This window comes from Lichenostomus cassidix, chromosome 10 (assembly GCF_008360975.1).
Source record: "Lichenostomus cassidix isolate B80296 chromosome 10, HeHo_3.0, whole genome shotgun sequence".
Classification (NCBI taxonomy): Eukaryota; Metazoa; Chordata; class Aves; order Passeriformes; family Meliphagidae; genus Lichenostomus; species Lichenostomus cassidix.
The window spans coordinates 10348627-10371754 of NC_139491.1; the positions used below are offsets into that span (position 1 = coordinate 10348627).

The 23128-nt window shown below is 42.6% G+C and overlaps 1 protein-coding gene across 4 annotated transcripts in view; it reads left to right on the forward strand.

Moving 5' to 3' along the window:
• The first annotated feature begins 1261 nt into the window (after nucleotides 1–1261).
• FBN1 (fibrillin 1) overlaps nucleotides 1262–23128 on the forward strand; it is a 143512-nt gene continuing 121645 nt past the window's right edge. The window contains exons 1-4 of one of the 4 annotated variants that reach the window (XM_085070587.1): nucleotides 1262–1353; nucleotides 1773–2044; nucleotides 16002–16084; nucleotides 16994–17092. In XM_085070587.1, the coding sequence (XP_084926713.1) occupies nucleotides 1878–2044; nucleotides 16002–16084; nucleotides 16994–17092 (349 nt within the window). In that variant the 5' untranslated portion in view covers nucleotides 1262–1353; nucleotides 1773–1877. Of the gene's footprint in view, nucleotides 1354–1772; nucleotides 2045–16001; nucleotides 16085–16993; nucleotides 17093–23077; nucleotides 23097–23128 lie in introns of those variants that run through there. The other 3 variants (XR_014854299.1, XM_085070589.1, XM_085070585.1) reach the window with 3 other exon arrangements.

Consider the following 23128-nt stretch of genomic DNA (forward strand, 5'->3'; position numbering starts at 1 on the left):
CACTACTTCCTTTTTTCCTGATACTGTATTAGTGGTGGAATACACCATGCATTTATCTTTGGGCAGGGTGGTTTGGCAGCTGCTGTGGGTGGTCAGCTGCTTGCTCATGAAATTGTGCAGCTGAGCATTTGCAACGTCAATTCAATAATATAGAACCACTCACCATCAGTACCTGCCTGAAACTAACAAAAAAGGAAAATACTTGCAAATTAGGAAATCCAAGATTCCTGCCAAAATATTTATTTGTGAGCAGCAACAGAATGCATAACTATCATTTACTTTTAGTCTAATTGGTTTGCTTTTTTTTGTTTTGTATTTCCTGTGTGTGTTGAAATGGTATCATCCTGGTACAGAGAGTGACTTGATAGGAGCATATAGAATCTGGGCTTGAACTCTGACTATTAAATGTTTGGTGTTGTGTTCCCCCTCAACTATTTCGGTATAAAAACTTTCTACCTTTCAGGTGTTGGTAGTGGTTTGCTCTTTTAAAACCATAAATAAAAACTGCAGGGCTTCCTTTCCTTGAGAAGGATGAGGCAGGAATTTGTTCTGGAGCTGGCTGAGGAGATTTAGGAGTAGGTACAGAAGGGCTTGGTGCCTCGGTGTCTGTGCCATGTTAGTTACTAGAAAGTGCATTATTCAATCTGCAGCAGCCTCTCCGGTAAAGCCACCATCGTTGCTGTTTTTCCTTATAAGGGAAACATACCTTTATGTTTTTTCGTAAGCCATAGATGCAAAATGCTGCACCTCTAGGAGGTAGATACCGTTACATATACATCTCTATATGCATTTACTCGGAGGCATAGGCGTGTGCACTTCCTTCGCTTCCCCCCCACTCCCGTCTGACACACTTGGCTCAGCATTAAGGCTCCCCAGGCGCTGATGCTTCTGCCGCCGTGTGAGCCGGGGACCCGCGGGGTAACCCGAGCTGGCAGCGCTGCCTAGCCGCAGCTGCCTCCGAAGCGGAGGGAGCGGCAGCGCCGCGTCCTCCCGGGCAGCAGCGCACCCTTCCCGCGGCTCCCGGGGAGCCCCTCGGAGCCGAGCATCCCGCCAGCCCCGGGCCGCCCGCAGGTGACCCACGGCGGAGCGGGCCAGGGGCCGTCCGGACACCGCCGGGAGCCCCCGGGTTGGCGGCTCGGGGGTGGGGGAACATTTTTATTCCCCTCTCTCTCGCGAGAAAGTGTTGGGCGGGCGATATTTAGAGAGGAGGGGAGAGAGGAGGGGAAAAAGGAGGAGGAGGAGGAGGAGGAGGGAGGGGGCAGCTGGAACCGCAGCTGGATTAGCGGTGGGTGCAGCGGCCGCAGCTGGAACAGCAGCGGGAACGGCAGCCGGCGGCGGCGGCGGCTCCAGCGGGTGCGCGCCCCTCGCAGCGGCTTCTCCCGGGCGGGCGGGCTGGGCGCGGGGCTCCTGCCCGCGGCGCTCCGGCCGCTGCGGCTCTAGCGGTGCCCGGCTCGGGCAGCCGGGAGGGTTCATGCCCCGGGGACGCTTCCAGCCCCGGAGTGGCTTCGGGAGCGGTGGCGGCGGCCGCGGTCTGTCCGCGGCGGGTGCGGGAGCCCCCGCGGATGCTGCCGGAGGGGAGGCAGAGCCCGCGCGGCCCCGGGCAGCCCCTCGCCATCCCCCGCGGCCGCCGCCTCTCGCGGGCGCGATAGCGCCGGGCTGGCCGGGGGCCGACGGCGCCGGGGCGCGGGGGCAAGCGGCGGGGGGCGCGGGGTGGCCGCGGCCGCTTTTCCTCGGTCCCTAACTCCTTTTCCTCCTCATTTCTCCCCTCGCAGCTCGCCTTGGAGAGGCTGGTCGGAGACAGGGCGGCGGTGACCGGCGGTCTTCGGCGGCGGAGAGGAGGCAGCGGCCGCTCGCAGCCCGGGGGCTCGGGGGACGCGATGTGGCGGGGGCGGCTGCTGGGGATCGCCCTGGGAGTTGCCGTGCTGTGGGCGTCCCAGGCGGGCGCCGCCGCCGCCGGGCACGCCGAGGGGGCGAGCGCCAAGGAGAGCCGGTCGAGCCGGGCCAAGAGGCGAGGGCACGGCGGCGGGCACGACGCGCTCAAAGGGTAGGTGCGGGGCGGTCCCGGCCCCTCCCGGGGTGCCGCGGCGCGGCCCGGGCAGCCGGCGCACATCTGCCTGCGTGTGTGTGACCGTGTGTGTCCATAGCCAGAACCTTTTCACGGTGGGAGCTGTAGGGGTGCGAGAGCTCCCCAAGCCCCCCAGGGGCTGCCCGTACCGAGGAGCGGTTTGGGCTGGGGGGCGCCGGCCGCCGCCTGCAGCACTGCAGGGTAGCGCCAGGGCTCAGGGCGTGGAGCCCCGACACCCTCCCAGACCCCCCCGCGGGCCAGGCTGCTCTGCAGGGTCCTCTCCGACCTGCAGCCACCATCTGGGTGGGCGATGCTTCCTGAGGATGAGCCGCAGCAGCGCGGAGGTTGCTAATTTTTCTTCTAGGAAGGCCTTAGATAAAGGCACACTGCGGGTTTGTGCATTCCTCCCGCATCCCGCGCTTCTGCTTTGCCTAAAGCAGAATAACGGTGATGCCTGGAGCCCACAGCATGCCCTGTCCATCAGCTGTCCTGTCTCATCTCCACCTTGGACTTTTTGTGATGTTCATCTTGCTCTCAAGTGGACTGTCTAGTACTAGTATGAGTGAGCCCATACATAAAAGAGTTTAACTTCTTATGAAACATTACGGTACAAGCTTAGCAGAGAGGTGTTTTTAAAGGCTAAATCTGCATCAGGCAAACCTTTCCCAGTTCTAATGGAACACCTTTCCAATGCAAAAATAGTTGTGAAGTCAGCTGAAAGGCATTGTGTACATGTGCAATTGAAAATGTAGTTCACTGTGAAGTGAAAAGCTTGCAATAAAGTAATAAAAAAGAAGTTTCCTTTCTCAGGTGATCCAGTGTGCCTTTTCAGCCCATAGCCAGATTTTTTCTGTTGTCAGACAGAGGACAAATGTAGCAAAAATTGTATTAAAATAGTTGTGCTTCTGTAAGGGATGCAGGCTATTTGCTTTTTCCTCCCCGTTTCCTCAAAAAGAAGTTATTGCAACTTTATTGTTAGAGGCCTTGATGCATATACTTTAATTTCTTGCTAACTTCCTCATACTTCTATAGTACTTTTTACCTATATTTGGATATACAATCTTGGCTTTTTTAATGCTTGCCTGATTGAAAAAGGTTTATGTATTTAGGTCTGCATGCTGCAAAAATGGGTGCAAGCTGTCAGCATTGTTTTTCATGGATCTGATTTTGTAGGATCAGACTCTCTTATTTCATTTCCTTACACCTTTTCACAAAAGAAATAGCTGGACAAAGCAGATCCAAAGTAGATGTGACAAAATCTAGGAGGTGAGAAAGATGTACAGTAAAGTTTGAGGGACTAATTGCAAGCAATAAAAGATGATAAGGAAGAACATTTATCAGAAAGTGCCTGTAATCTGGAGTGAAATAAGGTGTTTTAATAACCTTTGTGGTTATAGAACTCTGAGGTTATACCAAACTGATTAACACCGTTTTCTGCTCAGTGGCACAGAGTGTGCCATCTAGCACACTGTGCTGACTTGGTGGAATTTAGAGGCATGTTAGCTGAGGATAAAATTTCTTTGGTGTATGTAACTGTCACTCTAAACGATGCTGTTTAGCCAGTAATAATAGTGCATTCAGGGATGATATTTCAAGTGTTAATTATTTTTGGAATCTAAAATTAATTGGGGTAAGTATTTAATCTTATGAGTTGATTCTTAAGCTTAATAGAAGCCTTCCATATTTTATGTACTTTGCAAAAATTCTTCCTTTTATTGTATATTATCTCTGTGTTATATATCTGCTTAGTAATCTGCAAATCTAGAGATAATGTCAACATAAATTTTAGGTATTTGGCATCTTGGTCACGTTTTTGGAATATTACAGATCTTAATGAGTGTCACTGGGAAGCAGATTCTTAACGAGGATGTAATAATTCGCCAGATGAACTGAGATACAGTAAAGACAAAACAAATTATGAGTTTGGTTTCTTGTTACACCTTTTTTTTGTAACCCTGATTTGAGGCTGAATACAGAGTTCCCAAATTGCTTGGAGGACAGTAATTTTGATCATTGTTGGATGAATGCTGCTGGTTATTTCCAGTTTAGAAGTTGTGAGCACTTTCTTAGGTGTGGTACTGTACTGTACAGTGTGAATAAAAAGAATTGTCATTCTAACAGACAAGGTTGGAATGAATTCTTTGGAAGGACAGATGGAAAACATTTTGAATGTACAGGAACTGTATATACATTATTCATTGTAATTGGAGGACTAAAACACTAAAAATATGATTTTACAAGAAGACATAGTATTTTTTAAACTTGTTCATCAGTACAAATACATTTGGGAATCTGATAATTGTAATACAAGTCATAACAGATGCTAGGAGACTTTATTTTCATGTTATTGCCGTTGACTAAGACTTTCTTTTCATTTTGAAATGAACTCTTGCTCTGATTGTAAGGCATATGGGGATATGTTTTAAGACAAAACCCTTTACACTTAGTCTTTTTGTGTTTGATTATAATGACTATTATAGCATTTGAAAGCATTGAGGTTAGTCTGTGTGTGAATACTGGTCTTGTATGTTAAAATGAAGAAGCCTAAGATCTGTTTAACTTCTCATGATTTTTCCTACTTAACATTTTTTACTGCAAGCTGCTGACTGCTGGAGATGTTTGCTTTCATCTGTGTGACCTGTGCCTTATTGTTTGTGGCAGTGAGCTGTGTGAATGTATAACGTGATTCTAGAAGCATATTTTAATTTTAATAGTTATGAATTATTTGGAAGTGCCTCTTAGGCTCTTGTTTTAAGACTTTACACTTGCTGCTCATGTAGTTTGAATCAATCCTGCTGTGGAGGCATTAGAGGTGAAGTCCTTTTAATGCCATTTGTGTTTGGCCTAATGCAGTGTATATTTATGTGGTGGTGCCTGATGCTTCTAAGTGATTGGAAGGCAATCAGAATAAAGGCAGTAATTATTAAAAAACATAACTTGACTCTCTGGTTGTGGAAATGTTGCTGGATTCCATTGTGATTCAGCAAGTTAAAATAATAAACTGCTAGTGAGACACTTCTCCCCTATATCCCCAGAACTTTATCACTCATGTTGCTGTATTGAGTTATAAGGCATCAAGCAATTATCCTGCTACCCCTTCTGTAAGAAATAAATCCCACAAAACTGGCCATGAATGGGAAGTTTTTTATAAACAATATATACTTGAAGGCAACCATTCATATGTGTTTTAATAATCTGAATATAAAGTAAAGAATAATTTACTGGTGATTTGATTGGTACTTGCCTGAATACAAGAAGTATTGTACTCAAAGGTCTTAGAATCAGTTAGGATTTCTCATTTTCTGATGGTGCTAGATGACTTCAAACACTAATGAGTATCATTCTGTTCTTAATAATATTATAAGCAATGTTTGTCGTGTTTATTAGTCTCTTCTTGGTATTATGGCCAAAGAAATCAATGATTTACCTAACAAATAGCAGAAATTTTGAAAGAACTGAAATTTCTTCAAGATAGCTGAATTCTGATATGTTTCTAATTAGGAGACAAATATATTTGTGCAAGAATGATTTAATTTCTTTGTTTTTATTAAGTTGAAATGATAGCGAATATTGCAGAACAGACTACTTGCCTCCAAAATGATTTATAAAAGTCTTGGATTAAAGGTATTCAACAAGGGATTGAGCTTTTTGGACCAGTTTCTTTTGGTTATCTCAAATGAAGACCACAGGTTTACTGATACTCTTCCTTGAGTAAACTTTGTTAGATTTGACCCTTTTTATGCATTAGTGCTCCCTGAAATAGAGTAAATCTTATAAATCTATAACTTAATTCTAGTGTTCAGCTATATAATTAAGGCTTCTGGTTTTCGTTTTAAACCAGTATTTACCACTAAAAGCCTGCTGAAGAAAAGCAAACTCTCTGTACTGGTAAATACTTGTTTATACTGAAAAACCTCAAACATTTTTCTTGCCACTTGTGGCCTTCACACCTCTGGGCAGCTGCTGGTGCCACACCTTGTCAATGTCACTCTGCAAGCAGGAGGCAGCCTGAATACATGGAAATAAAAAACTTAATTAAAAATACATGCAAGTTGCTGTAATACTTTATGTGCTGAAGCACTCACCTGGCTTCCAGGTGGCATGGCTGGCCTCCTTCCAGTCCTCTGCAGCTATGGGGTAAAGCTTACATGGAGGATGAACAACTTTATTCCAGCTCATCCTAGTGTGAAAAGTGAAGTCCATGGCAACAGCACATCGTGTTAATATTCTGCACCTCTTTGAGTTAATTTGCCAATGGTTGTGGTGCTGTTCTCTTGTTTCCTTGGAAATCTACGTCCAGAGTGAGATAAGTTCATTGATATTGGCACTGTGCCTCATATATGTGTTTCCTCTCTTTCAGTATGATGTGATTTGATGTAGGTGTGACTTTGTAGAGCAGAAGGAAAACAGTAAACAGTAAATAATCTTCAGGGATTTGTTGTCCTTGCAGTCTCCATTCAGATTTCCAAGTTCTGTCTTTTTGACACCATCTCTTTAAAAGGCACAGCCTTAGTTCCAATTCTAGTTCATCAGTTTTGGGGATAGACTTCTAGGCCTCTCTGGTTTGTAGTGCAGAATTAGGACTTTGTTAATTTTGGGCCAGTGAAACCTGTTGTTAAAATTCTTGGTGAGTTGTCTGTTGTAGTCTGTCTGCCTTTCACTGGGGAGGCTCCAAGGCACATGTGATTCTGTTACCAACAGTTTAGCCACTCTTCCTCTCTGTGATCTTTTCTCTTATTATATTTTAGTGGGACACAAATGGTTTTGAAGCACTATGTGCCTCTCCTAAATACATTAGATAAATACTTTCTTGCCATTTGATGGTATGAGGTCATAAATAGTGCAAACAGAGGAAAAAGGCTACAATAAACAGTGTAGCATCATTCATGATGTACTGTATGAAACAAGATTGTTTTGGAAATGTAAAGTCAGCCTGGGAGACTAAGATGAAGCAGCTTGCCTATGACCTAGCACCACTGTGCTAAGATGACATGTTGAAGATCAGGAGCACAAGACTGGTCGTAATTATTTTCCTTTCTTCCTCTCATTTATCTATCAATTCATTTTTGTCTGCATGGCTCTTGGCTGTGTCAGGCTGGCCTGATACACTGCCCCACATGCTGCAGGACCAATCACAGCTGGCCTATGGTGGCTTTCATGTATTTCATGCCAGGATTGTCTCTTTGTGTCCCATTGCAGGAAGGTACCTTGCTGCCCTACATCCTGAGGGGTCTTTTAAGGCTGATTGTTGCTATGATTTAATTGCTTGGCAGGTTAGAAACAGATTAACCCCACAGCCCTTACTTGGAACACAAGAGATGTCATACTTTGTTTCTTTGTGCTCCAGGTAATAATTGTCTTTTGTGGATTTGTTGTGCGATTATCTAATATTGTGTGTGGTGGTGTCTTTCTGGAGACTTTCTGATCTCAGTTTACTGGTGTTCAGTTGAACTTTCATTGATGGGGTGTAGTGTCTTTAGAAACTGGGTGCATAAAGGGTTGGGAGAAGAACGGCACCTTCAGAAGGTTTGTCTTGTTGGAGCAGGGTGCAGTAATTTGCAGTTTGCAGTGCAGGTTTCCTGACAGAATTGTTTAAAGGAGACAGAAGAAACTCTGGCAAGGCATAGCTGCACTTTGCTCAGTCAAGAGCCTACTTGAGATTTATGAAAGTAGACTTCTTCCCTGTTGTTAGCCAGCACAGGATACATTTTGTGTTCAATGGTGATTCCAAAAGTTCATCAACCTGTTCATCAAGTGGGATGTCATCTGGGTCTGTTTGCCTTGGTCCCTGGATAAGCTTTTACTCTATGTGCAGCTTCACACAGCAGTGTTGGAACCTTTGGGGCTGTGCTGGGCTAGCAGATGCAGACTTGAAGTAAGCATCAGGTTGCTCTCAGTTTATGTGGGAGCAAAGGGAGGATCTCTGGTTTAGAACTTGGCAAGAACAGTCCATCTGTCAGCTTCACTTACAGTCATCCTTATCAAATAAGAGTGCAGCTTCTGTTTCCCTGTATGCTTATTTTCCTTTCCTGTGGTGTGTTGCTCAGCATTGCTGCTCAGGACAGCCTTTGTCATTCCTCTTCCAAACTTGAATGTTCAGTGTGTGAAGTTCAGTACAGTTTTTGACAAGGGTCACTCTAAATACGTTCATGGACTGAGCAGCCTGTGATTGTTAGAACAGTATTACCCAAAATGAAAGACCCCAACTATTTAGCTGTATGGATCATTAGGAAAACCTGCTCTTGGTAGAAATGTGGTAGACGTTGGGTAATAGGAGGACATCTTGATTTAAACAAGTCTTTAGGACCTTGAGATCTTTGAATTTGCACATATGAAAATAGTAAGAAAGTAATAATTAGCTTGTTTGTTTTGCAATGAGATTGCCTCCCATGTCATTCTTCTTCAAGTCCATACTGAACCCTAAAGATAAAGAGGATATAGATGCATGTCTCACTTTGGTCTTACTCCCCAGACTCAGTAAGTGTTTTTGTGGAGTGGAGCAATTGTGGCCTGGAGTGTTTCTGATTAACCATTGCACTATGCTGGGAAATGTATTTGTAGCTTTTTGATCTTACATTTCTCCCTCAGTTGTTTTCTCATCCATTCTGACTTTCCCACCTAATTTTATTTATTTAATTTTTTAGAAAGGATTTCAGACCTACTGAACAGCCTCATTCATGCTAAGGCTGGTGTGCCGATAGAGGCATGAGGACAACCATTTGTTTTTTTGGAACAGTTCAGTAAAGTTGGGTTCTTCTTTGGAAGGTACATTGGGATGTAAAATGTGGCCTGTTAAATTAAAACCTTTGCCTTCTGGTTTTGCTTATAGATCTTCACTGAAGTATGAAGGAGGTCTAGCTTTTATCTGGAAAAATATTTTCAATGTTGACTTGCTGGAGAATCTGTTGTTTTCCTTTCTACTTCTCATTTTATGAAATGATTCATGACCATTATAGCCTCAGAAATACCAAATGAAAGCCACAGTTCTTTTGTCTACAGTCTTAATAATTTTCATCCTCTTTTTCAAGCTTCCCTCTCTCTCATGTTTTGCTGGAGGACATCAGAATAACCAGTGATGTTCAGCTGAGGCTTCAAACTAAAATTTGTTTCCTTTCAGGAACGTTATTTTCCTGTCTTCTTTCTCCTTCTTTGTTTTTCCCACTAATATTCCATCTTTTTCCTCTTCCCTGTGTACAGAGTAAATTACCAGTGTCTGCTAGGACAAGCTGAACTAAAGTTGAACAGATACAGTGGGATGTGTATCAACAGGGTTGTCCTGTTTCTTTGTGGCAGATATGCAAGTAACTGGGCTTTAGAAAACGGGGAGTCACTGGGAGCAAGGAGATAGACAAAGGATAGAATAGTGTGTAGTGAAAGGAGGAGGAGAAGCAGTGATAATGTACCTAAAATAAATCTTCAGTAGCCTAAGGGAAAGTACTTAATACACAAATTAATAGTATTGCTTAGCACTTAAGGGCATCCTCTGACAGTATTGATGCAAGTGTCAGGATTAGGAGACTCCCTAAAGGACTGAGTTTCCTCCGTGGTAGGGATGGTGGGTGGCATCAACACAACCTGCAGCCTGCAGGGAAGCCTCAGCAAGGGGCTGGCTGGCCTTGGGTTTGGCTGGCCAGTGTGCCCCACACCAGCCCTTGTGCTGCTGCTCAGCTTGGGCATGGGCTGGGGAAATCCTGAGTTCCCTATGTGCTTTCTTTCGGGAAACTAGAGGTTTTCCTCCTCCGTAGCCATTAGTGGGTACATGGTGAGTGTGGGAAGTAGACCTGGAGGTGTGGAATGATCTCTCCCTGTTCCCCTGTTGGAAGTGACATTTGGACAGCTAAGCATTGCCTTAGCCTGCAGTTACATCCATTTCCCATGGGATATTGTTTGGTGCTACCCGATAGAAAAGACTTCTTGTCCCCTGAATATATCTTTTTAGTTTGTTTGTTTTGGCTGTGTTTGTTTTAAGAAAGTACCTGATGGATCCTTTCTGTTTACCCGCTGCACTTGTCTGTCCTGGCAGATAGTTTCTTGTTGTGACATACTTGTACTTAATGTGTCTTATACAGCCATGTAGACGGGTTTTGAGCTGGACCCGTTGACATTCTCAAGTGGAACAATGAAGGAATACATGCCAGAAACGCGTCTGTCCCTGGCTATGAATGAGAACAATGCCTGGCTGTCAGGTTAGATGAGCGTGTCCCTGCAAAAGACAGGGCTGGATTTTCAGAGCAAGCGCGGAAGAATTCTCTTAATGTCAAATGCTGTTGTTGAATTGCTGTATTTAGCTGTCACAGTGTGATGGAGGTTAGGGTTAGAAAAGTGTTCAGTGTTGCTGCAGGAAACTTGCATGTCATTTTGAACTCTTGACTTGCACATAGGCCAGAGCCAAAGATACCCGTAGAGCTGCTCAGCATGTTATTTTTTTAGTTGAACTGAGCCAGGATTCTGGGACAGCGGTATCCTTACTGTCAGAGTGAGAAATAGTTATCATATTAGGCTCTCTGCATGGCCCAGGCTTGCTTATTGCAGTGTAAAAATGAGTACATCAGATGCAATCCTTTGTATGTAAAAAATATATTTTGCTTAAAAATGCATGCTTATTCTTTATAGTGTAATAGAAGCTAAATTTTGTGTTTGTTTCAGAGCCTAGCATGGATTCCTAGGTTTTCCTTTTATACTGTTGAAATAAATAGCTTCAAGACTTCTCAGTGATCTTCACTGAATGGTTAAAAGGGGCACAGTGATAAAAACATCCAATTTTTATAATATTTAGCTAAACAACAGAAAAGAAATCCCTGTTTAAACTACTTGAGGTACCTGGAAATCAGCCTTGTGCGTGTGAAATGCAGACCTGTGTTTGTGGTTTTGACTTCATTGCATGCACAATTAAATTTTTCGGTTTGTGGATGTACTTGCTGAAAGTGGTGAGTTCAAAGCACAACCAGGCTTTTTCCTTAGGGCTTGATGCACAGGGGTGTGTCAGGGTTGCAGGTGGCTTGAGACAGCTGCCTGTCGTGTTGTAGCTGTTACTGCTGCATCCCACTAGGAGCCAGATCTTCCCTTCCCAGTTCTGCTTTGTTGGCTGCTCCTTGGAGGAGGGCTAGGTGCCAGCACAGTTAAAGAGGTGCTTTAGATTCTGACCTGTAATTTAGGCATACTTGGCTTCTGTCATTTAGGTGAGGAGAGATCTTGGAAGGCTGTGTGGTCCACCCCCTACTCAGAGCAGGGTGAACTCAAATCAGGATGTTCAGGGCTGTGTCCCCTGAAGTTTGGACTATCTCTAGCACTGGGAGTTCTTGATTCTGTGGGAAAGCTGTGTAAAACTCCAGTGGAGCAGCTGAGCTGAGCCACTCCGTACGTTTAGTATTTACTCTGAGACACTCAGAAGTTTAGGCAGGTGCATAAAGCTGGTTTTCAGTGAAAGGTATAGATCTGGTTTTGTGTCTCTTGAAACCTGCTGTTAAAAGCTCTTCATCTTCACGTTCTGGATCCTTAACTAGTATTTCTTATTACACTGGTTGGATTCAGACAAGCACATTTTTAAGACCAGCCTCCCATTTTTTCAGGTACAGTTTGTCATTCTTTTTAACTCCCTAATGCAAGCATTGAAGCATCACTCCAATTTTATGTGGAAATGATCAGCAAATAGTTCTGGGTACAGTTTTAGCAGCTACCAGAGTTACCCACATAAGAAAAAAAGTAGGCAAAGGTTTATCTAAATATAACCATTGGCTGATGATATTGCTTTAAATTGTATTTTTCTGCCAGAAAACTGGGTCTTCCTACATTATGTTAAACATATGCTAACTGCTGCAGCCAAACAGTTAATAGAAATTGTTCATGAAATGTTCTCTTGCGAAGAAGAATCCCTGTGTATTTTCCTAGGGAGAGGAAAATGCATTGAGGGAGCGATAAGAAGCCCTTCCCAGTATCTGTGCATCTCAGCTCAGCTCTAACTGGTGATCAGCTGTTTTTCTTGCTCCCTCAGCTGCTCTCTACCCACTCTCTCTGGTCTCTGTCTAATTTATTTGAGACCCGTGCTTTGGGTTTGATTCAGTGCGGATTACGCCAGCGTTGGCCGGTGCATGGCAGTGCTGCTGACAAAATTTCTGCCTGAAGCCTCGCTCACAGCAGTGCCAGAAACTCTTCCTCCCATGGGAGTTGCAGATGGGCAATGCTTTCTTCTGGAGAGGGCTGTAATTTCCTCGAGGGGTCACCGGCAGGGCACAGTGGGGATGTACAGAATTAGCCCTTCCCCCTGGCAGGCTGCAGCACGGGGCTCCCACCGTGCCTCTGCCGGGACCCCGGAGAGGACAGTCCCAGTGCCGGAGGCATCCCTGCCACTCCCGGGCTGGCTGTTCGCTGCTGTCAGCTTCACACTGGGCTTTTGAACACCTCCTTCACTTCTCTGGCTGTCACGTGTCCTTGCTGCCTGGTTATAGCTGATAAGAAGACTCTGCCAACCCTAGCATGATTTGCTTCTGATTGTTTTACCTCTGTGTACCTGCTCCGCAAACGCACCCGCAGTGCCTGGGTGAGGGCTGCAGTTCGGGGCAGCCGGGCAGCCACGCATCCCTGCTGAGACAGGGCTCTGGAAGCACGGGAGGGACAGACCTTGTTGGTCCTTTCCGTGGGTGACATCAGTATTGCCCCGTGGAAAAGGGAGACCTTTTATTTGAGAGAGTGTGACAGACGGAGGCTGTGCTGCATCAGCGCGCTGACCGGGCAGGACGACTTGTGTCCATCTCAAGGAGCAAATGTCACAGTTCAGCCCAGGCTCATTCCCCACGTGTTGGGAAAGGACAGACAAGACTTTACTTCCTAATGGGATCTAGGGTCCCTGTGGTTTTTTCTGAAGAAGAATATCTTCTAGTTTGGTGCATACAGATGCTGTCAATATGTATGCAAATCTATCACTCTCAAGCTGTAGTTTTCAGAATTTCCAGATGAACTTTCTTCTCTCTGCTGTTCCAAGACTCTTCTAGTTGATGACTAATGTCTAATGTCTTTTGATAATTATTCGGCTAACTTTGCTACTGAATTTCTACTTGCATATCATTAATCAAAGGCTTAATAGCTTGTTTACTTTGGACATCTTTGATGAAACTCTGAGCATCAGCCATCCTGTCTCTCAGCACCATGCCATTACAAAGATCTTTTTATACTTTACAAGTTCATTAAGTTGACCCTAAAATAAAATTAAAGACTTGTCTTTTTTTTTTTTTTTATTGCAATGGTAACAGCTTTGTTCTGATATTCTCTCTTCTCTGGGCTTTGGAGTGAAAGGAAGGTGCTGTAGGTGGTTTGAGTGTGTATAGATGTGTTCTTGGTTATTTCATCACTACAAATCAGGTTTCATAACGGCATTCCGTTTGTAGTGCTGTCCAGGAAAACAGTTTCATAAGTATATAAAACACTGCTTTCGTATTCATAGCTTATAATATCAGCAGGAAAATATGCTCTATTTAACACAAAGTGGGTAACTGTTTAAGGTAAGTACCGTGATAGAGCCTTTACAAATTGATTAATGGTTTCCATGATTTTACATGAGGTAAATTATTTATTATTCCCTTGAATATTTATTTATTTGTGGGGATTTATTGCTATAGTGTCTGATCACCTCATAAATATCAACGAATTTAACCTTCAAAATTAATTATTTTCAAAGTCACTTTACAAATATGCGTGATTTAAGAACACTCCCTCTGTCTCAAAGAAGTAGCATTCAGACTTCAATATAGGTTTCTTTTATAAGCTAGACAGCAGCTTTCTGACGAAAATGTGTTCCACTGGAAAATGCACTTGTCAGGCTCAAACTGTTCCATAGAAGTACAGTTTGATGGCTTTTTTTTTTCCCTTTTTTTTTTTGTCCCTCCAAAGCTAAGCATGCTGCATCTGAGTTGGAGCCTCCTGGGTGTGTGGCTTAACCTACCCTGTGGACAGCTTCAAGGCTCTCAGGGTCTCTGACTTCATGGTTGCTGGCACATCTAGGTTTTCTGGAGTTCCATTTTGGAAAAAGATTTTCGAAACCAGGTTTCTCTGTGACACAGAAATCTGCTCCTGACTCTTAACATGGACCAGATGGTCCCCAAAGCCACGTATTTGCTGAGACTGAAATTTGACAGAGTACATAAAACATCACTTTATTTCAGCTTTCAATAGATCCTCACCAACTGGAATCAGAAATGGGTGGTTTATGGCTATAGGCTGTAACAGGTAGCAACAAATCCATTCTGTCTGTCTTAATAAGTTCCATTATTTCTTCTGACTGGAGAAGGTGAAAAGCAATCTTACTTGTCTGCTTGCCAGTCTTACTTGGCAGATGATTGTGGAGCAACATTTGGCATTGATGAACAGGGAACTCTAGGAAAGTTACATGGTTATAGCCCTGCAGGGAAGTAGCTGACATTACTAAAACTGAATACATTGGAATTAAATGAATAAGACTTTGAGTCTGTAACACCAATTGCAGGAAGGAGGAAGGACCCTGCAACAAGTCCAATTGTGTTGTTCACATTCACCTCAGTTGCTACTTTGTAATTATCCAGAGCCAGTGGAAGGTAATGGTAGTGCTTGCTTTGACTTAAGTAGTTTCAGGCCAAGCACTTAGTTGGAAAGAGTAGATGTCACTGAAATTGGTGTAATCAGAATACTTGAAATTGCATTAGCAATGCATATCCCTAAATAAATACAGTATAAGACTTTTGTTAGTCAGAAAACGTGCATAAAGAAATGTTTGTATATATTGAGATTGTTTGTCTTAAGTTGCCTCACCATATGAAGTAACTATTGTTTACTTAGACATTGCAATCGTAGGAATGAAGAACTTTCTGAAAGACCAGCGACAAAATAATAATAGAAAACCCTTCCTGAAACAGTAAACACTTAAATCTGGCTCTGATCTGTATACAATATTTTAATAAAGCAGTTCCTAGGAAGTTTATAGCTACTATTGAGTAATTGCTCACAATATTAGTAGATGTTGTAAAAGTTTCCTCTGCTAAGGTTTTTAAACATAAGACAAAAGAAGGCACATATTCCCATTTTTGCAGCTATTCTAACTAGCTTTATTTGCCTTGATAGATGCATTAAATAAACAGGACAAGATAGATTAAGAAACCCCTATTATCTATGAGGGACATAGAATAATTTCAACTTCTCTATTTTTACCAGTAAAATCATGATAGGAATGGTGTCATGTCAGCTTTCATTGCAAACTCTTGTAATAAAGTAATTTAACAGGGTAAATGTGGATGAGAGAAATGGTTTGGAAAGAAAATTTCCTGAGGATACATCATTTAAGGAGGGCAGTTGGCCCATTGTACTCCTTTCCTAGGATGCTATCACTACATACACCCATGTCCTTGATTGTTTTTGGTAGCAAGCAATTTTTCCTAATGAAGAATTAACATATTTTGACTCATTTATTTGGCTAATATTCTTGTTGGCACATTTCACTCACACACACATAGTTTTGTTCATGGACAAAACAGGGAACAGTAATAGTGCTTTAAAGAAGAGAAAGCAACAAGAAACTTAAAAATTACCACTCAAAGAGCACTAGATTTGACTTGTGCTTATTGATGATGGTGGATGGGATCCCTGATTTTGTATTTAAATGTGAGTTTTGCTCAAATAACCTTTATGGTTACTTCTTCAGATATGGAGTGATGTGAGACAAGGGTTGCCTATTCTGTTCCTGTTGTTCAGATGTTACTGATTTGATTTTGTGCCTGTAATGTAATCTTTATTTTGTAAAAGTGTATGTTACCTAAAAAGCCCAAAAACTACAGGCTGAAAACACACAACACTTCTCAATTTAGTTATTGGCATGTATATTGCAGTGATTTACTCTTTCTGTATTATGCCTCTACTTTTAAGACATATTTCTGAGTAAAAATAAGAATTCATCCTTTTTTTTTTTTTTCCCCAGACCAAATGTGTGTGGATCACGTTACAATGCCTACTGCTGCCCTGGATGGAAAACTTTACCTGGAGGAAACCAATGCATAGTCCGTAAGTTAATCTAGTTATGTGTTATGACTGAGGTTTATCTTTGTCCCTCTATGTCTCAGGGTATTTTTAATTGTATACCAGAACTTCAGTGTGTTTCTGTATGTTTTCAATAGCAGCTGTACATGATTGCTTTACCATTTAAAATATATTAAGCTAATATACAAAGTTTCGTGGGCTACAACACAGTGATGTGATACCAGTATTCGACAAAAGATTAATCTCATCCACACGTTCTGTTTAAGTCTGTGGTAAAAGGGTTCCAAGAGGTGTGTGAACTCTCAGGAATGAGCAGAATATGCTAATCTATTTAAGTTAATGGAAGGAGGCAACAGCATCAGGCCAGCAAGTACATTTTCTCTGCTTCTTTGGACCATATCCCTGAAATGTGTATGTAGGGATATAAATGTATGCATACATGATAGTGCCATAGGCATATTCATGTGTAGTAGAACAGCATACCAGAAATAACTCCTAAAGGCACTTTGCCCAGGGCTGATAAGACTCTCTCCAGAGATACTGTGGCAATGTGCTGTTGGATGGGAATTACTGCTCTTGTTTGTGTGTGGTGCAGAAATAAAGGAAGCATTGTAATGCTGCCTCAGTGTCATCCTTCCTCCAAGAGTAGTCTGGTAAAATGGACAACAGTTTCACTTTGCCAAGGAAATCTCCCCAGATCTAGTGTGGCCTGTGGCATGTTCCCAGACCTTTTCATAGCAGATGGTGAAAGTCTAGGTCTTAGCTACCCCTGTAAAGATGCAGATGAACAGGAGGAACTGTTTTGGGATCTGTTGTATGCAGTTTAACGAGTCTGTGGGCATTTGTTATGGTACTGAATTTTCTATCAGGTGTTTTTTTATGTGTTTGAGGTTTTTGAGACATATTTTAAAGGCATTTATGTTTTCTTTATAGCAATCTGCAGACATTCCTGTGGGGATGGATTTTGCTCTAGACCAAACATGTGCACATGCCCAAATGGTCAGATAGCCCCCTCCTGTGGCTCAAAATCAAGTAAGTATTTCTTCTGTGTTGCTGATATTGCTCTTTTGAGTCTGTGAAGCTACTAAGGTATGTAAAATAGTTCAGCGGTCAGTGTTTAAGACAAATAACCTCCGAGTCACCAGATGTACTTTTACCACAGGAAGGGAAGTGTAGCTTCCTATGATGAAACTGAATAATGACTCAGAGACTGGCTATTGGAGACAGCTTTTTTTTGCCAAATCAAACCCAAATTAGTCTTATTGAAAGTTATTTTCAATTGCCACTTTGTAACACTAATTCCAGTCTTCCTTGCTCTATGTAAAATGCCTTAGCTCTATTTGCTGGTAGACATGCACATGGATACAGCACAGAAGTTGTAATGATAGAGAGAAGACTCTTGACAATTGGCTGAACTTCACATGATTTGTAATCTTCCTCAGTTTTTAAGGGCTATAAACCAGACACTATGTATGCTCTATGTTAATATATAGGCCTACAAGCATTAGAGCATTTCTTTGCCAGGCATGGTACATATCTTCTGAATCTAATACTGCTGACCTTCTTCAGGTGGCACTTCTGTAGGCACAAGAGGTGCTCAAGGTTTTTAAGTGGAACAGCTTTTCATCAGAAAAACAAAGATGCTTTGAAAATGAAACTTGTCAGAGAGATGACTTTTCCTAGAAATGTTTGTGTTTCAAGTTTTCAAGGAAGGCTCCTCAGAGCCAGGGAAAAATGAGTAAAATTAAATTCATTCAATGAACAGAGAACTCAATGGCTAAACATGAGTTGAATATGTGATATAAAGTAGGATTTTGTTCAGTTCTTATCTGAGATATGAAAAGATATGCCAATTGTAAGGTACTCTCCATTCTCATTTGAACGTGGTGCTTGTCTCTTAGAATGCAGAAGATGTAGTTTTCTTTATGAAATGTCAAGTTTCTGGAAATAACTTTGGGGGAGAATGGTTCCCACAAATGCCTACATCTATCTGAACAACATACTAACAGAAGTCAGCAGGGGATGCACCCAGCTGGGGTCTGTAATATGCAAAGTGGTCATCCTTTTAGTTCTGAATATCTTTTGAGACTCAGTGTGTGGTCTGCTTTGTCTCTGTATTTTTTACCTTGCCATTTTTTTGCTTTCCTGGTTGATAAGAGTTTTCCCACATAACTGACCATTTCAGTTTGTGGTTTTAACGTCCTTTTTATGCAGTAACAGTGAAAAAACATTAACAACTGCAGAATGTAATGGAATGGCATGTACTATAATGGTAAATATTGTTCTTTGTAGTTCAACCCATCCTCATGCTCCTGTGATGTCTGTTAGGGAGAGGACAGCGTGAGAAAGATATGGAGCTATGGAGTTCCCAGAGAGTACTGGAGGGAGGGAAGGATGCAATAGGCTGCACAAATGTGTGTGGTGGTGTGTGCCTGCCTGGGTTTGCAGCTCCTGTTTTACCAGGTGCTTATGCCTAAATCTTGTAAGCCAGTAAAGGAAGGTGCAACCTTCTCCCAAGTACCTTTTGGGGCACAGAAGGAGAGAAATTTCCCTGTATCTGTTACATGTTTTGACACCTCTGTAAAAGGCAGGAACAAGGGGGCCTTAGTATGACCTCATTTTTTTCTTTGGCTACACTGAAGTCTTGTATGAGTCAACTTAAAACAAAAATAGAGTATAAGTAAAGTTTCGGTTCTTCTTGTTCTTTTTCTGAAATATTCTACCATTGATCTCCGTAGTTTTAGCCTTCATTAGAGTAGCAGAGATAAATGTGTGCAGGGCTTGACTACAGTGTTTAATCAAGCAGCTTGTAAAGGCTATAGGACATAGCTAATGATATAGTTATTAATAATCGTTGGTGACCATTACTTCTCCTAAGAATCACAAGCTTTAATCAGTGCTGACATTAGTTTCCTTGCATTGCTGCATAGGTTTGCCTGCTTTTAAGTGTTGATTTTCAGTACACAGTTTAAGTATTAACACTTTATAAACAAAGTTAGCAGTCGGCTTAAAACATGTATAGTTTACATCTTGTTCAATTCCTGCAGTAAGATACATTTTGTATATGTGGTTACATCCCCTTTATTTATTAAAACCTACCAATTCTAAAAGCAAAAGTGTCATTTAAGAGTGTCTTTGTAGAAATAAGAGACTTCACTGCTTCTGTGCACTCTTGTGTAATATTTTTTATGATTTAGCATATCATTAGTACTTACAGAACATACTTTATGTAAGTCACTTGCTCTGTTGGCACTGTAGACAAAATGCATGAGTATGTATTTACACAATAGACCACAGTGACTTAGATGTGCAATTAGGGAACAAAGTAAACATAAAAAATACTGTTTGACATCAAATGGTTACTGTCAACTCCCTTTGGTAACAGTTAATATATGCATTCATGAAATCTTACTTTAATTATATGTTTTAAAAAATAGGAAAAAAAAATTAAAATCATTAAAAAATCTATTGTAAATGATACATGTTTGTCACATGCAAAATAAAAAGAACAAATATGAGTGAAAATGCCATGATTTCTCAGAATTAAGTGTATAGCTTCTGGTATAGAAGATGTGTCTGAAATGTCCTTTGGATATTTTAAGCTACGTGTGTCTTTAAAGAATTAAAGATGTGATTATTTAAAGAATCAGTAGTGGGCACAGGTGTTATAGCAGGTACACCCATAGACAGAAACTGAATTAACAGTGACTCTAATACTCTGGTTCTCTGTTGAAATAAAGCATTTAATGCAGATTGGAAAGCATGTGGATTCGAGAGCAAAACAAAGCCTCCAAGTTTGATTCTTATGCGGGTCAGTTGTTGGGAATTTCTGGTTACGAGTCAGCTTTAGGAATCTGGTTTGTGGTTGAAAAGATCAACCGGTGGTTTTCTCAGCTGGGATTTTAGTGACATCAGTAAACTTGCTGGCTGAGTAGTGGTTATTTCTGTGTAATTAGTGAATTTCTGGGTGTGCTTACAGCAGGAAATTAGAGTGCCAAGTGTGGAGGCCTCCCTGCCTCTGGCTCTGGTGTGTGGGTGCCCTGATGCCGCAGGTGCACCTGTGTGGAGATGCCCCACTCTCCGTGCTGTGGCAGCTCTGTGGTCCTATGCTCTGTGCTCTGCCAGCTCTGTGGTGGCAGCAGCTTCACTGCTGCTCCCAGAGCACCTGGGCTGTGGCTGCTGTGTCCATGAGTGTTGGTGCTGCAGCAGGGCCCTCTTGGTGCTCCATTCATGCTCTATGATCCTGCCACGTTGCTGGAGCTGCTGCTCTGCCCCTGTGGGAGAGGGGGGCAAACAATGAGGAGGGTGTTAGGCTGCTCTCAGGGTTATGGATCAGGTGTGCCTCTGAGCTCAGCCACTGGTTTTGCTTCTGTAGTCAGAATGGCTTTGGCTGGCTGAAACAGGGAACCCATTTGCTGGTGGGGCTGTCCCTGAAGGAAGGGAGCCGTGACAGGGGCAGCAGGAGCTGTGGTGGGTGCTCGGGGTGGCAGCTGTGGAGACAAGTGTCTGTGTCCAGAGCGGGGCCTGCTCTGCTCCCCTGCCAGCCGTGTCAGAGGCACAGCTGAGGACTGAGCTCTTCCTCAGAGCCTTCCTGCTCAGTCTTCCTCAGAGACTGCCCACGGTGTGGGGCTGAGCCTGGCCTTGGCTCTGTGCCCCAGGACCTGCTCCCCATGCTGTGGGTGGTGTCTGCTCAACGGTAGTGAAACCTAGAGCTCAGCCCCTTCCCTTATATTCTGCTACTGTCAGAGATGGTGTAAGGTGTTGAATCTTGAACGTTCCCAGAGTTTTTGAGGGTGCTGCGGGCTTTGTCTGTGCCTTGTGCAGGGCTGCAGGGCAGCAGGCCTGTGTCCCGCCTTGGCGCTAGCTGCCATCCCTCTCCCGAATCAGTCACTCGACAGAGAAAGCACGCTGAGCATCTGGGATGCGATGAGGCCATCATTCCTTGTTTACAGCTGCTGGCAGGCAAAGCCCTGCGTCATGCACGGCCGGGGCTGGGAACGTTTCCTCGGCAGTGGCACAGAGGCCAGGCGGGCTCTCCCGCGGTGCCCTCAGCCCGAGGTGCTGGGCCAGCGGCTCTGCTGCTTTTCCCACCCCAGGACTGCAGACCCTCACACCTCATGTTTCTTAGCTCGGGATCACAGAGTAGATGGCACGTATGTCACCTTTCGTCTGCTTGGTGAGCTCCTGCACATTTCATCAGTGGTTGTGGTTGTGGTAGCGCTCTGGGTGTGATGAAGTCTTCAGTAAGTTTTGCTGGGTATTTATTTAAAAAGTGTGGAACTGTTATGCTTAAGAGGGCAGCACTTTGATAAAAAACACTATCGCCCACACGCAAAGCCTGTGTGGATATGTATGGGCTTGCTGGCTCTTTTGCAGGTTTATAAAGCTGTGTTCCTGCAGTTACTCGTGTTTTGACTTCAGACATTTCCAGTGCAGACTGTTTACAAATTGGATGGGAAAAAGAACAAGAATTGATTAAAAGCAACCATTTATTAGTGTTAACATTTCCTGTGCATGCCAAGATAAGGCAAAGCTATATGCAATGATTTACCAGCCTTGTGGTAATTCCTGTGTGGTTTTTCTTTGAATCTCTGTCAGTGTGGTATCTTGGAACAGGTTGTTTCATTTACCGGAATATCTCCACTGACATTAATGGAATTGTTGATATAGCTGAGAAAAGAGAACCTGGACCTGCATTAGTATGCTAGTTTTCAAAAATGCATTTTAAAAATCATCATCTGAGCTCCAGACAGCCTTTGAATGTGTTTCTATAAACTTTTGGAAGGATAATATTACAGAATAGTCTGTATGACTTTGGAAGTACTCTTTTCAACATTCTCACAAAAGAGGGCAGAAAATAAGTAATTAGTTTACTGACTGTATGTCACCGATTCTCTTGCCTGGTAACAGGGGAGAAAGCTTACTGATTTAAATGTCTCATTTTAGTAAGGATGACTGGATGTCCCAGCAGTCTTCTATAATGACTTTAATTTAAAAAGGAGGAAGAAATACTTTTACCTTGGAAAAGTTCTTTTAAGAAGCAGTAAGACAAGTTATGGAAACTTCGTGTGTGTATCCCAAAATGAGGAAATACACTTTATTTTTACATGAACAAATAATATGAAAATCATCATTTAAGCTACTGTTAACCTTTTTATCTCAAATGCAGTTCAAACTACTTAAATGGCTTTGGTCTTCATGTGGGAATGGAAATTAGCTCTTGGCATAGCTTGCTCTAATTGAAATCAGTTTGTGGTTTTTAAGTTCCTTCCCTGCTTGACAGATGATATCATTTCCTATGCTTTTTGTAATCCCCTCTGTTTTTCTAAGATTGTATAAAGCTAAGTTGAACTACACATTTTAAAGTAACTATACACCTTTTTCTGACCTACTTAGGACATTGTCCAAAAGTCTACACCAGATATACACTCTGTATTTGCAGTCGATTTTACTTTTTATTAAGGAATGTTAGGACATTTTTGTTGCCTGAAGTACATCCAAAGCAGAACAAAGATGTATCATAACTATTAGCCACATAAGAAATGTAATACACAGTTTTTGCTATCATAATTGAAGAATTAAGATTACTAGTGTTTTAAATGCTAGATTGCTTTAAATTCTTTCTCTAGTTGTGTGTTTTACTTCTATTTTGTGGGTTCATGTTGCTATAGAAGGCAGTACAGTTAAATTATTATTTCTACTTGAAAATAAAAAATTCCATTCACATACTTCTGAACTGTAAAAAGCCAAATGATGCCTAAGGGTTATGTGTAAGATGAAAAATTCAGTGGTTGGCATGACACCTGCTAGCTGTGGGCTCTGACGGGATATGCAATTTTGTTTTTCAGTCCTGGGCATTTCAGACAGCTTGGTGTAGGTATCCAGTGCTCCATCACAATCTACTGAAATGCTGATCAGATTGTAATCTTATCTGGGGAGGAGCCTTTCATATGGTTCCTGTTAAGAGGAAAACCATTTCTCAGCTGCTTACTGGAGTGCAGGCCCCAGTTCACAGCTGTGTTGGACAGCAGGACTTGTAAGGACTTCACTTTGTTGGGAGACCTGCCC